At 43.9% G+C, this 13,445-nt stretch overlaps 1 protein-coding gene across 4 annotated transcripts in view; it reads right to left on the bottom strand.

The window, feature by feature from the left end:
- The window catches only part of xpo7 (exportin 7), a 61,147-nt gene that overhangs the window by 39,570 nt on the left and 8,132 nt on the right, over positions 1-13,445 (bottom strand). For all 4 annotated transcript variants that reach the window (XR_014552921.1, XM_083640905.1, XM_083640906.1 and 1 more), the window contains exon 2: positions 4,829-4,975. Coding sequence is in view for 3 of the 4 variants with exons in the window: in XM_083640905.1 (XP_083497031.1) it covers positions 4,829-4,975 (147 nt within the window). In the remaining variant the exon portion in view is untranslated. The remainder of the gene's footprint in view (positions 1-4,828; positions 4,976-13,445) is intronic.

Raw genomic sequence — 13,445 nt, 5'->3', positions numbered from 1 at the left:
CCGATAATCTTAATAATATCCTGTAGTGCATGGTGCGCCACATTTACAAATCTTGTAGTGTGTGCATGTTTGAGATTCTAGGGGAGATAAACGATAATGACGGGAGGCTTGCACAGCAGCAGGATGATGTAGGCTATTCACGCAGATTTTCAGTCCTAAATATCAAACATGTTTGATATGAAAGCATTCATATTGACTTAAATATTTTGTTCATATAAAAACGTGTGTAGAGCACAGTGGTAGTCGAGTACATGTAAACTATGTTATGAAAAAAAGTATCCATCGCTGCTGTAATTTTAAGGAAAATAAAAAAATATATATATTTCCTATCTATCCCTTGCTGCCACTGGGAAAAAAATAAAAAAAATAAAAAAATAAAATAAAATAAATTCCCTACCGACCCATCACCGAACTGACAACCAACAGGAACCAAACTTATTTTTTTTTTAGGCCCTAGCGTAGCTAGAACTTCTGGAGGTGTATGTGGGGACGCCTCAAGATGAAAGAAAAAAAAAAGCACTAATCGGCTACAGATTTTCAGCCTAAAATATGAGATCGGGGAATTCCGATAACGCTTTATTTGCGCCGATTGCAAAAGCGATGACGCAGAACACGTGAGCGGAGTTGTGGTCAAAATGGTCACATGCAAACACAGCTGAAACATCTCAGCGGTGCCATTACAAAGTGTGTCCGTTAGTGATGCGCGGGTCACCCAGAACCCGCCGGTTCCCGCGGGCTGGGCCGCCCCGCAGGCGGGCTGGGTTGGCAAATTATGAAAATATCGCGGGTGCGGGCGGGGCAGGCTCAGAACGTGACAAAGCAACATTATTAAATAATTTAGAGCAATGAAACACGCAGAGTAATTAACCTTAAAGACGTTAACTCTCTCACATGTAGGTACACACAATCAGACAGACTCCTGCTGCACTCTCTATAGCCTACATGGAGTAAAGAAACGCTTCAATGAGGTAGCCTATGTGCTCTCAAAACAAACATTTTGGAAGGATTATTCGCTGTAATTATTATTTGAAGTGTCACCGCAGATTTTCTGTTGTGGACTCGACTGTGATCTATTTGTCAACTTTACTGCAACGTGAGTAGGCTGTGAACAATTGAGTGCGCATGAGGTAATTAAAATAAATCAGACAGCGAGTCTGGCCGTATCTGCAAGCCGTGTGCGCACCTGCTGCACTACGTTTAGTAGCCTACTAGGCCTACTGCAACATGGCCAATTGAGAGCGCATGAGGTAATTAAAAGAAATCAGACAGCGAGTCTGGCCGTATCTGTAAGCCGTGTGCCGTGTGCGCACCTGCTGCACTACTACGTTTAGCCTACTACTGCAACATGGCCAATTGAGAGCGCATGAGGTAATTAAAATAAATGGGGAAGAATAAGAACTGTTTCTGTAGCCTGCCTAGTGCCTACCTCTACCTGCTACCTCCATTTGAAACACTGCGTGGTCACGCCATCCGCACTTTGGGGAAGCGTAGTCGGTCGTCTGAAGACCATGGATTAATTGAAGAAAGACCGACATGAAAGCAGCAGCGCAACTCATCCAGAGCAGGCCTAGGCTACAACTGTTGTCGCGCAGGGCAGCATGTGTGTGTGTGTGTGTGTGTGTGTGTGTGTGTGTGTGTGTGTGTGAGAGAGAGAGAGGGGGGAGAGAGACAGAGTTATTAGCTGCTTTGCACACCTTGGAAGCTCTGCTGTGCTCCTCCTGCGTCCGGAGACATATTACATTAAATTGGCCGTTGCGGGCTGCTGGGTTGGGTTGGGTTCGGAATTTTCAGATATTTTAACGGGGCGGGCGGGGCGGGCTGGCTCCAATGACGGGTTGGGTTGGGGCGGGCCTTAAAAAAACCTGACCCGCGCATCACTAGTGTCCGTTTTGTATACCAGCTAAATACCTTGTTATGTATACCAGCTAAATACCTTGTTATGTATACCAGCTAAATACCTTGTTATGTATACCAGCTAAATACCTTGTTATGTATACCAGCTAAATACCTTGTTATGTATACCAGCTAAATACCTTGTTATGTATACCAGCTAAATACCTTGTTATGTATACCAGCTAAATACCTTGTTATGTATACCAGCTAAATACCTTGTTATGTATACCAGCTAAATACCTTGTTATGTATACCAGCTAAATACCTTGTTATGTATACCAGCTAAATACCTTGTTATGTATACCAGCTAAATACCTTGTTATGTATACCAGCTAAATGCCTTGTTATGTATACCAGCTAAATACCTTGTTATGTATACCAGCTAAATACCTTGTTATGTATACCAGCTAAATACCTTGTTATGTATACCAGCTAAATACCTTGTTATGTATACCAGCTAAATACCTTGTGGGAGAAGCAACTACTGTAGGAGCCGAGCAGGAGAACCGCAGCTCCGCTCGTCATGCCTTCACATGTTCACTAGTTATCCACGCTGAGTGAGTTTGGCGAGTGTCAGAGACCCATGCTGCTTCACCGAGGCTAGTTGTAACGTTAGCTCTTAACGTGACTTTAAAATGCTTTAAAATGCTAGCTTGCTACATGTAGCATTAGCTACGAAACAGCCGCGTCTCATTAACATTAGTTTGTTTTGCTTGTCTTATCCTGGTGATAACATCAGTTATTGTGCGACAAAAAACGATGTAAACAACGGTTCTGGAAGTGAAACGTTAGCTTGTTGCATCATCAGAATCTGAAGGTCGCCATGACGAAACAAAAATGCTCAACAAATAAACTGGGAGGTAAGTCTACAATGCGCAGTGTGCGGACTCAACTTTTTTAACCCATTGATAACCTGATGCAGCATTTGCGTGTATTTCCCTCATTTGTGTGTGTGTATCCCTTTAAGACCGCGAACCACGTGACGCGGTCTTAAAGGGATACACACACAAATGCTGCATCAGGTATCAATGGGTTAAACTGCCGTCGATCGTCTGTTGTCCTGCACCTGCAACACCGAGTGGATGTGCGTGCTCTACTTTTGCTTGTGTTTTTAGTTTAACGTAACTCCAGCTCAGACTTTTCCCCTCCTCTCGGAAACCTTGTGGGACATCGATTGCAATAGCCTTGTTTTGTTATCAGTTGAAACTGTGAAAAAAAAGCCACACTGGCGTGTTTTGCCCTAACTGCAGACGCAGTGTGACGTCACGAGCACGCGACATGGATACGCACCGCTCCCAAGGCAAAACAAAGCCAAGTTGGCACCATATTAATGGGGTCTATTTATCAGCTAAAATGTCATTATCATAATAACAATAAATAATAACGCAAAATGGCCATATCGGCCGATAATTTATCGGCCCGATAAATATTTTATACTTTCTGTCATAACTGCACTTACAGCTGTGTTTACTCTACTAACGCTAATGTTACCGCTTGTTGCGTTGGGATACGGCATTACTGATTGGCCCACAACTACGCCGCAGTCACTGACTCGCCCGGCTACATTGTGATTTTTGGACATCGATGTGGACGACCGTCCAGGCTGCTCCGTGGAGTGAAACAGAATGTGAGGTTGCCTTATCAGGATGGTTTTAACCAGGATAGAGATCAGTGGTGTTGCACGTAAAAAACGGTAATTTCAGATTTGCATGGGCCTGGGCCTGGGCTTGTGTTCAGTAAAAACCTCACGTCCCGCGTCAGATGGAGTGAGGGAGGCAGACTCACAGAGTGAGCACATGGGAGAAAGAAACTGCATCACTCCAAATAAGTGCAGGTACTACATGAATGGGCTTGGAAGGATGTGAGGGATACGGCTGGTAAATCTCACACACATCGTCACAAGGGAAAACACCTGTGCCGGTGGGAATTCCCTAGCCCATTTAAATGTCCGTGATTGTTGGTTATTTAGAATGTAGTCTTGTACTTTTTAAAAGTCCTTGATTGTTGGTTATTTGGAAGGTAGTCTTGTGCGAGACGCCAAAACCGAGGAGGAGAGATGAAAAGTTAGAGCACAGCCCAGAGCTTTCTTCAGGGTGTTCTTTTTGGCACATTGAGCGGCTTGTGCTACTGCTGATTGTTGGGAATCAGTGCACTGCCACCTGGTGGTGCATACTGGTTCAGCAATTTTTTTTATTGCATTTTATCACGCTTTATTTTATGAATATTACAGGCACAGCGCTAAAAGCACTGGAGTAGAAACAATTGCAAAAAGGGATGGGGGTGCTGCTTTATCACCACGCTAAGAAAATGTCAGTACTGTCACAGCCCTAGTTGTATTGTCAAACTTCAGCTGTATTTCACCTGGCATGAGGGGGAGGAGCTAACTTCACCTGTATTTCACCTGGCATGAGGGGGAGGAGCTAACTTCACCTGTATTTCACCTGGCATGAGGGGGAGGAGATAACAGAATTTGAATGTTTGGGAGAACTGTTCCTTTAAAGTCATCACACCTACACACAGTGTGTCTGTCCCGAATCCGAATGGATGAACATATCTGGGATCAGCTATAGGCTATATGGGACAGTTCACAGGACATGGACATATCTGGCATCAGCTAAAGGCTATGCAGGACAGTTAGTTCACAGGACATGGACATATCTGGGATCAGCTAAAGGCTATATGGGACAGTGCACAGGACATGAACATATCTGGGATCAGCTATAGGCTATATGGGACAGTGCACAGGACATGAACATATCTGGGATCAGCTATAGGCTATATGGGACAGTTAGTTCACAGGACATGAACATATCTGGGATCAGCTATAGGCTATATGGGACAGTTAGTTCACAGGACAACGCACACCACCCCTCTGCTGTAATACCAAGTCATAATTGTAGTGTGAGACACAGCATGGAGGTGTACTACTACTCACACTGCCTCTCTCCAGTAGTAGCTGACACTTGCTGAGACAGTCTGGGCTGTTGGTGAACTCCACCAGAGCTTTCTCTGCCTGGTGCCGCACGGCTGTGTCTGTCGTCTCATACAGCTGCTTACATAGGATCTCCAGCTGGGCAAGGCCCTGGAAACACACACATAGACACACACAAAGTCATACAGCTGCTTACACAGAATCTCCAGGGCAAGGCCCTGGAAACACACACACACATAGACACACACAAAGTCATACAGCTGCTTACACAGAATCTCCAGGGCAAGGCCCTGGAAACACACACATGGACACACACAAAGTCATACAGCTGCTTACACAGAATCTCCAGGGCAAGGCCCTGGAAACACACACACATAGACACACACAAAGTCATACAGCTGCTTACACAGAATCTCCAGGGCAAGGCCCTGGAAACACACACATAGACACACACAAAGTCATACAGCTGCTTACATAGGATCTCCAGCTGGGCAAGGCCCTGGAAACACACACATACACACACACAAAGTCATACAGCTGCTTACACAGTGTAAGAGCCAAAATCGCCATGACGTATTTGTTTTGTCAACACATGATAATTGGTGATTTATTGTATATTTCTGTTGTTTGTTCTGATGCTAGCTTACTGAGTGTATTGCAATGTTTATTGCCGAAGTACGCCGCCTAGTGGCACAAGTGGGAATCAGCTAATAAACCTCATTTTAGTCAGTAGTTGGTGAAAGAAGGAGGTTGCTGCACAAGTTTGGCTCGATACAGTTTTTTGACCATCATCATCATTTAACTTGGAATACTTTTGGACTACTGTTCTGTGAAATATTGTTTTCTTGGACACTCATTTGGATTATTTCTACAGAAAGTTGTTTGCTTTGGACCTGTGCATTTTCGCTGTAAAAGAAAGGATTGTTCACACCTGCTTGGAGAAACCAGTAAACGGTTAAAGTTATTTTTCTGACTCCGTGTGGATCTGTGAGTAATCTCTTTATAACTTCAAGTGGATACAGTGAAATGCAAGGGATAAGAGATGCGTCAAAACCACAGACAAGCTAGTCATGCAACCATGTGGCTCACAAAGTTTATTCGATAAAATTGCCACTACATTAAGTCAAAAAACTTCGTGCATTGCGGAGACAAACAGATTGGATGACATTGATGACGGTTTCTGCTTTGTGGATAAGAAACTGAAGCTAAAGTTGAAGTGAATCGAATTACTAGTTTGACCTTGGCAAGGACAAAATGGCGGGCAAAGGAGAAGTGGGAGCAGAAGCTGCAGCAGCGACTGCAGTTACTGAAGATGGCCACAGGAAGGAACCAAAGCCCACAGAGAAGGCTCTGGAAGCAAAACTCCACAAGCTGATCAATGCAAGGAGGCACAAACTCAGCCAGGCGACTGCTAAATCTAACGAGATTGAAAGTTTCATGGAAGATGATAGCAACATAACCTCTATTGAACAAGAGTACTTGCCAGCCTTTCAAGTGTTGCTTGAAGAGTTTGTGAAAGCCAATGAAGAGGTTCTGCAGTTTCTTAATAAAGACGAACAAAGTGCAGACCAGGAATATTGGTTTCAGCCAAAAGTAGATAACTTCAAAGCTATTTTGGCGAAAATAGAACAATGGTTAAAGGAAGCCAAAGACAGAGCTTTAACTGCACAGACATGTGATGCAGAAGTAAGCCACATGGATAGTATTTCTATGGTTTCTGCATCAAGGAAGAACCTTGATTGTCGCCCAAAATCTCGTGTTTCCTCATCTTCATCATCTTCATCTGTCTCCTCAGCTCGTTTAAGAGAGGAAGCTAACAGAGCTGCTCTCCTTGCAAAGGCAGATTCTATAAAGAAAAGACAAGCGATAGAGCTAGAAGAAGTACATCTGAAGGCTAAGAAGGAACAATTAGATGTTGAGACTGCTATAGCAGAAGCTACTGCAAAAATAAAGGTTTACGAGGAGTTTGAAGCCCCACCTCACAGAGACAAGAAGAATGGCAGTGTGACTTCTCATCTCAAAAGTCAAAGAGAGGATATGCATGGTCCTTCTCTTCCTACACCAGCGCTGAAGCAAGAGTCAGCTCCTCCACGTCACATCCCTCAGGTGACACAGCATGTCACTCATGCTCAACAATCCAGACAGTCATCAAACAGAAATGAGCTGCAGCAGAATGATAACATGGGAGACCTTGGCAGAATAATGCAAAAACAGAATGACATTACAGAACTCCTTGTTAAGCAGCAACAACTTTCTCACATGCCTCCTGTTGACATTCCTGTTTTCTATGGAAACCCTCTGGAGTTTCGTTCATTTTTGAGGGCATTCAATCATGCCATTGAAACAAGGACTGAAGACCCTGCAGATAAGCTGTATTATTTAGAGCAGTACACAAGAGGTGAAGCCAGAGATCTCATAAGGAGCTGCCAACACATGCAACCAGACAGAGGCCTTGAGGAGGCTATGAAACTGCTGCAGAGCCAATATGGCAACGAGATAAAAATCGCGGCAGCTTACATGGACAAGGCATTCCAGTGGCCACAGATAAAAGCAGAGGATGGGAAGTCATTGACCTCATTCTCACTGTTTCTCATTGCGTGTCGTAATGCAATGGAGGATATTGATTACTTGGATGAGATGGACAATCCAGTAAATATGAGAACTATAATGTCAAAACTGCCATATAAAATCCGTGAAAAATGGAGATCGGCTGCATTTGAACTTCAAGAGAGATATCAAAGACGAGCCAGATTCTCTGATTTGGTAAGCTTTATTGACAAACAAGCGAGACTGATGATGGATCCGTTATTCGGGGACATAAAGGAGCCCGTACCACCAGACAAAAGGGAAAAGATGAAAATATCAGGTAAATATGCAAAAGGCGATGGACTCAAAAGAAGCAGCTTTGCAACAGACATTACCTGTACAGGGGAGCCTACATATCAGACACCTAAAACCAAGAGTGAAGGTGCTCCTCTCAGTGCAGCTTTTTCTAAGCCATGTCTGTTCTGTGAGAAAAATCACACATTGGAAATGTGTCGCTTTATCAGAGAAAAACCTCACAAGGACAGAGTTGAGTTTTTGAGGAAGTCTGGGCTTTGTTTCGGCTGTCTGGTCAAGGGACATCTTAGCAAGGACTGTAAAAGAAAAATGTCTTGTCAAGTTTGCTTACAAAGACATCCAAGTATTCTTCATTTCACAAAACCCGAAGACAGTAACACCGGGAAATCAAAAAATGATGAGACAGAACCTCAGGTTTTGTCCAGTGCTCTTGCATCTGTGCAAAGGGAAAACAGGGCATCTACAGGGGCCGGGGATGGAGACAGCATCCTCGCCATAGTACCTGTTCGCGTCAAGTCAAAGAAAAGTTCCAGAACTATTGAGACGTACGCCTTCCTGGACCCAGGAAGCTCCGGTACATTTTGTACAGAAGATTTAGCCAGGCAGCTAAATATAACAGGCAGAAAAACTAAAATCCTTCTGACCACCATGAACCAAAGTGGATTTGTTGACAGTCAACTGTTGAATGACTTGGAAGTGAGCGGGTTGGAGGAGTGCACTTTTATAGATCTGCCAAAAGTGTTCACACAAAAAGACATACCGGTGAACAAAACAAACATCCCTCTGCAGAAAGAGGTGGATAACTGGCCATATCTGAAAGATGTTAAACTGCCATACATCAACGCTGACGTGGGACTGTTGATAGGATACAACGCATACAAAGCTATGGAGCCTTGGAGAGTGATAAACAGCCAGGACGGGGGACCGTATGCCGTGAAAACAGCTCTTGGATGGGTTTTAAACGGCCCCCTCAGAGAACCAAAAGATGCTTGGGCAGAGGCAAATGGGCAACAAAGAGTTAATGTCAACAGAATCACTCTGCACGACATAGAGGAGTTAACAAGACGACAGTACAACCACGACTTCCCAGAAAAGAGCTCTGATGATAAGTTGGAAATGTCTCGGGAGGACAGCCTCTTCATGGACAAGGTGACTAGCTCTGTGTGTAACATCGATGGTCACTACTACATAAACCTTCCTGTAAAAAGTGAGTCTGTCACCATGCCAGATAACAAAAGAGTGGCCGAACAACGTGCACTCAATCTCAAGAGGAAATTCCTAAAACACCCAGAGTTCCATGAGGAATACAAGGCCTTCATCAGCAACATGTTAGAGAAAGGCTATGCAATGAAGGTATCTGATCATCAACGCAACCGACAAGATGCCAGGGTTTGGTACATCCCTCACCATGGGGTGTACCATCCTCGAAAAAATAAGTTGCGTGTGGTTTTTGATTGTGCAGCCCCTTTTCAAGGCACATCATTAAATGACATACTGCTACAAGGTCCCGACCTAGCTAACTCTCTAGTTGGAGTCCTTACACGGTTCAGGCAAGATCATATTGCCATGACAGCTGACATTGAGGCGATGTATCACCAGGTCAGGGTGCCGGAAGAAGATACCGACCTGTTACGCTTTCTATGGTGGCCTCAGGGAGATCTAACAAAGGGCCTTGAAGAGTACAAGATGGCTGTACATCTTTTTGGAGCCACGTCCTCGCCCAGCTGTGCAACGTTTGCACTGAGGAGGACGGCAGAGGACAACCAGAGCAAGTCATCTGCAGAAACAGTGGACACTGTATTCAAGAACTTCTACGTCGATGACTGCTTGAAGGCTGTGGGATCAGAGAAAGAAGCTACTGTCATGATGAAAGAACTAACTGCACTGTGTGCCACTGGAGGGTTTCATTTAACCAAGTGGGCAAGTAACAGTCGGGAACTGTTGGCCTCAGTCCCTGAAGAGGAGAGGGCTAAGGAGTTCAAGGATTTGGACTTAAATCATGATGCCTTGCCGATGGAAAGGGCTCTCGGAGTCCAGTGGTGCACAGACACTGATACTTTTATATTCACTATCAGTGTGAAAAGCAAGCCAGTAACAAGACGTGGACTTCTGTCAGTGGTGAGTTCAATTTATGACCCACTTGGATTCCTCGCACCTCTCACCCTTTTCCCAAAGACACTTCTACAGCAGATGTGTAAAAATAAACTTGGATGGGATGAAGACATACCGAAGGAGTATGCAAGAAAATGGAAAACATGGCTGGATGAACTTCTCCTGCTCACAGGTTTCAGTGTGAAAAGGTGCATCAAACCACCCGACTTTGGACCCATCACATCAGCAAAACTGCATCATTTTTCTGATGCAAGTGAAATAGGATATGGAACAGTGTCATATCTCAGGATGGAGAATGAGGAAGGAAAATCCCATTGTGCTTTCATCATGGGAAAAGCACGAGTTGCACCTGTGCAACAGACCACAATACCGAGAATGGAACTCACGGCAGCAGTCGTAGCTGTCAAAATCGATAAAATGTTGAAAAAGGAGATGCAACTGGATCTGCAAGAGTCACAGTTTTGGACGGACAGCACTACAGTACTGTCATACATTGCAACTGAAACACAGAGGTTCAAAACCTTTGTTGCAAATAGAGTTGCAATAATCAGAGAGAACACAAACCCATCACAGTGGAGGTATATCAACACCTCACTCAATCCAGCAGACTGTGCTTCGCGAGGGCTACAAGCAGAAAACTTCTTGAAGAATGACGAGTGGATTAACGGCCCAGCATTCTTCCACAGTCCAGAACAAGTGTGGCCTAAAGACCCTGATCGTAAGAACATCAAATGTGACGCTGCTGAGCTCAGGAAGGAGATAACAGTAAATGTCACACTGTCTACAGAAACTGATAGTCCAGTAAATAAACTGATCCAGTATTATTCTAACTGGTACAAGCTAAGGAAGGCAGCAGCATGGATACTGAGGCTCAAGGAGGTCTTGTTGCAGTTGAGTAAACAACGGCAACTCTTTCAAAAGACAAACAGTGAAACAGCTACCATCCAAAAAATGTGTGACTATAAGGCAAAACTGGAGAAGAAACCCCTAACTGTGCAAGACATACAAAAAGCAGAGAAAGAAATCATTCAGTTCAGTCAGAACCAGAGGTTTCCAGAGGAAATTTCTTCTCTGCAGCAAGGAGTCTGTGTGAGAAGAAGCAGTCAGATCTATAAATTGGATCCTGTCCTTCAAGACCAGACACTAAGAGTTGGTGGCAGGCTATGCAATTCAGCTATGCCAGAGGAAGCCATCCACCCAGCTATTCTATCCAAAGATATGCACATCACAAGTTTAATTCTCCAGGACATTCATGAGAAGTCAGGACATAGCGGCAGGAACTATATGCTGTCACAACTACGACAAAAGTACTGGCTCCCTAAAGCAAATTCAGCAATACGGAAGCTGCTCTCCAAGTGTGTTGTATGCAGCAAACTACACGGAAAGGCAGGAGAGCAGAAGATGTCTGACCTGCCGCAAGACAGAGTACTGCCTGACCAACCACCCTTCAGTAATGTAGGCGTGGACTACTTTGGTCCTATTGAGATAAAGAGAGGCCGAAGTACCGTGAAAAGATATGGTGTATTATTCACTTGTCTAACGATCAGAGCTGTGCATATCGAAGTGGCACACTCTCTCGACACAGACTCATGCATAGACGCAATACGGAGATTCATATGTAGAAGAGGACAGGTGACAGTAATGCGCTCTGACAACGGCACTAATTTCGTAGGTGCTGAGCGAGTGTTGCGTGAGTCAATCGAACAGTGGAACCAATCGAAGATTGAAGACACACTGAGACAAAGGGGGATACAATGGAGATTTAACCCACCTAGTGGCTCTCATCATGGTGGAGTCTGGGAGAGGCAAGTCCGCACAGTGAAAAAGGTGATGAAGTCTGTGCTGACACAACAGACACTTGATGACGAAGGCCTCCAGACGGTGTTATGCGAAGTTGAAGCTATCGTTAACTCCAGACCCATTACAACTGCTTCAGATGACCCGAACGACCTGGAGCCGTTAACACCAAACCACTTGTTGTTAATGAAGAAACAGCCCCTCTTACCTGCAGGGCTGTTCCAAAGAGCAGATCTCTACACTCGTCGAAGATGGAGGCAGACACAGTACATTGCGGACTTGTTCTGGAAGCGCTGGACAAGAGAGTTTCTTCCTCTTCTTCAAGAACGACAAAAGTGGTTTCAAACCAAGGAAAACCTTGCAACAGATGACGTGGTCCTGATTGTGGATGAGACTGCACCCCGCAATTCATGGGTCATGGGTAGAGTGTTAAAAACTATGCCAGATAAAAAGGGTCTTGTACGCAAAGTTCTAGTTAAGACAAAGACAAACACACTAGAGAGACCCATAGACAAACTTTGCCTGCTTTATAGAGCAGATTCATAAACGTGAACTTTTTGAGACTGCTTTAAGTGTTGGCTCTAAGAGTTAAATTTATGTTGTATAATTGATATGTTTGCTCTATATGCAATTATGGGGCCGGGAATGTAAGAGCCAAAATCGCCATGACGTATTTGTTTTGTCAACACATGATAATTGGTGATTTATTGTATATTTCTGTTGTTTGTTCTGATGCTAGCTTACTGAGTGTATTGCAATGTTTATTGCCGAAGTACGCCGCCTAGTGGCACAAGTGGGAATCAGCTAATAAACCTCATTTTAGTCAGTAGTTGGTGAAAGAAGGAGGTTGCTGCACAAGTTTGGCTCGATACAGTTTTTTGACCATCATCATCATTTAACTTGGAATACTTTTGGACTACTGTTCTGTGAAATATTGTTTTCTTGGACACTCATTTGGATTATTTCTACAGAAAGTTGTTTGCTTTGGACCTGTGCATTTTCGCTGTAAAAGAAAGGATTGTTCACACCTGCTTGGAGAAACCAGTAAACGGTTAAAGTTATTTTTCTGACTCCGTGTGGATCTGTGAGTAATCTCTTTATAACTTCAAGTGGATACAGTGAAATGCAAGGGATAAGAGATGCGTCAAAACCACAGACAAGCTAGTCATGCAACCATGTGGCTCACAAAGTTTATTCGATAAAATTGCCACTACACACAGAATCTCCAGGGCAAGGCCCTGGATACACACACACACTGCCATACAGCTGCTTAGTGCTTACAGGATCTCCAGCTGGGCAAGGCCCTGGATACACACACACACTGCCATACAGCTGCTTAGTGCTTACAGGATCTCCAGCTGGGCAAGGCCCTGGATACACAAACAGGAAACAAACAGACTGGGCCAAAGTCACGCCCACTTCCCCGGTTTAGGCATACCGAGGGATTTTTATCCGCCATGCATTTTTCCATAGGCATTTCATAAAATGCGTATAAAAATAGTTTGACTTCAAACCAAGAGATTCAGCTATATTTAGAATAAGGAGACCATTTCATTTGGACCAAAACTTGAAATGAAAATACTTTTATTTGAAAAGAATAATATCTATATATACATACACACACACACACACACACACACACACACACACACACACACACACACACACACACACACACACACACACACACACACACACATATATATATACATATATACACACACATATATATATATACACACACATATATATATACACACACACACACCACACATACATATATACATATATATATATGAAACAACACATTGAATAACAAGGTAAACGAGGGGGAGAGACCGTGTTTAATTGTCAACTCGATAAGCGCTAA

The sequence above is a fragment of the Poromitra crassiceps genome, assembly GCF_964638095.1.
Source record: "Poromitra crassiceps genome assembly, chromosome: 8".
In the NCBI taxonomy this organism is placed as follows: domain Eukaryota; kingdom Metazoa; phylum Chordata; class Actinopteri; order Beryciformes; family Melamphaidae; genus Poromitra; species Poromitra crassiceps.
This window is presented reverse-complemented; position numbering and strand designations above follow the sequence as displayed.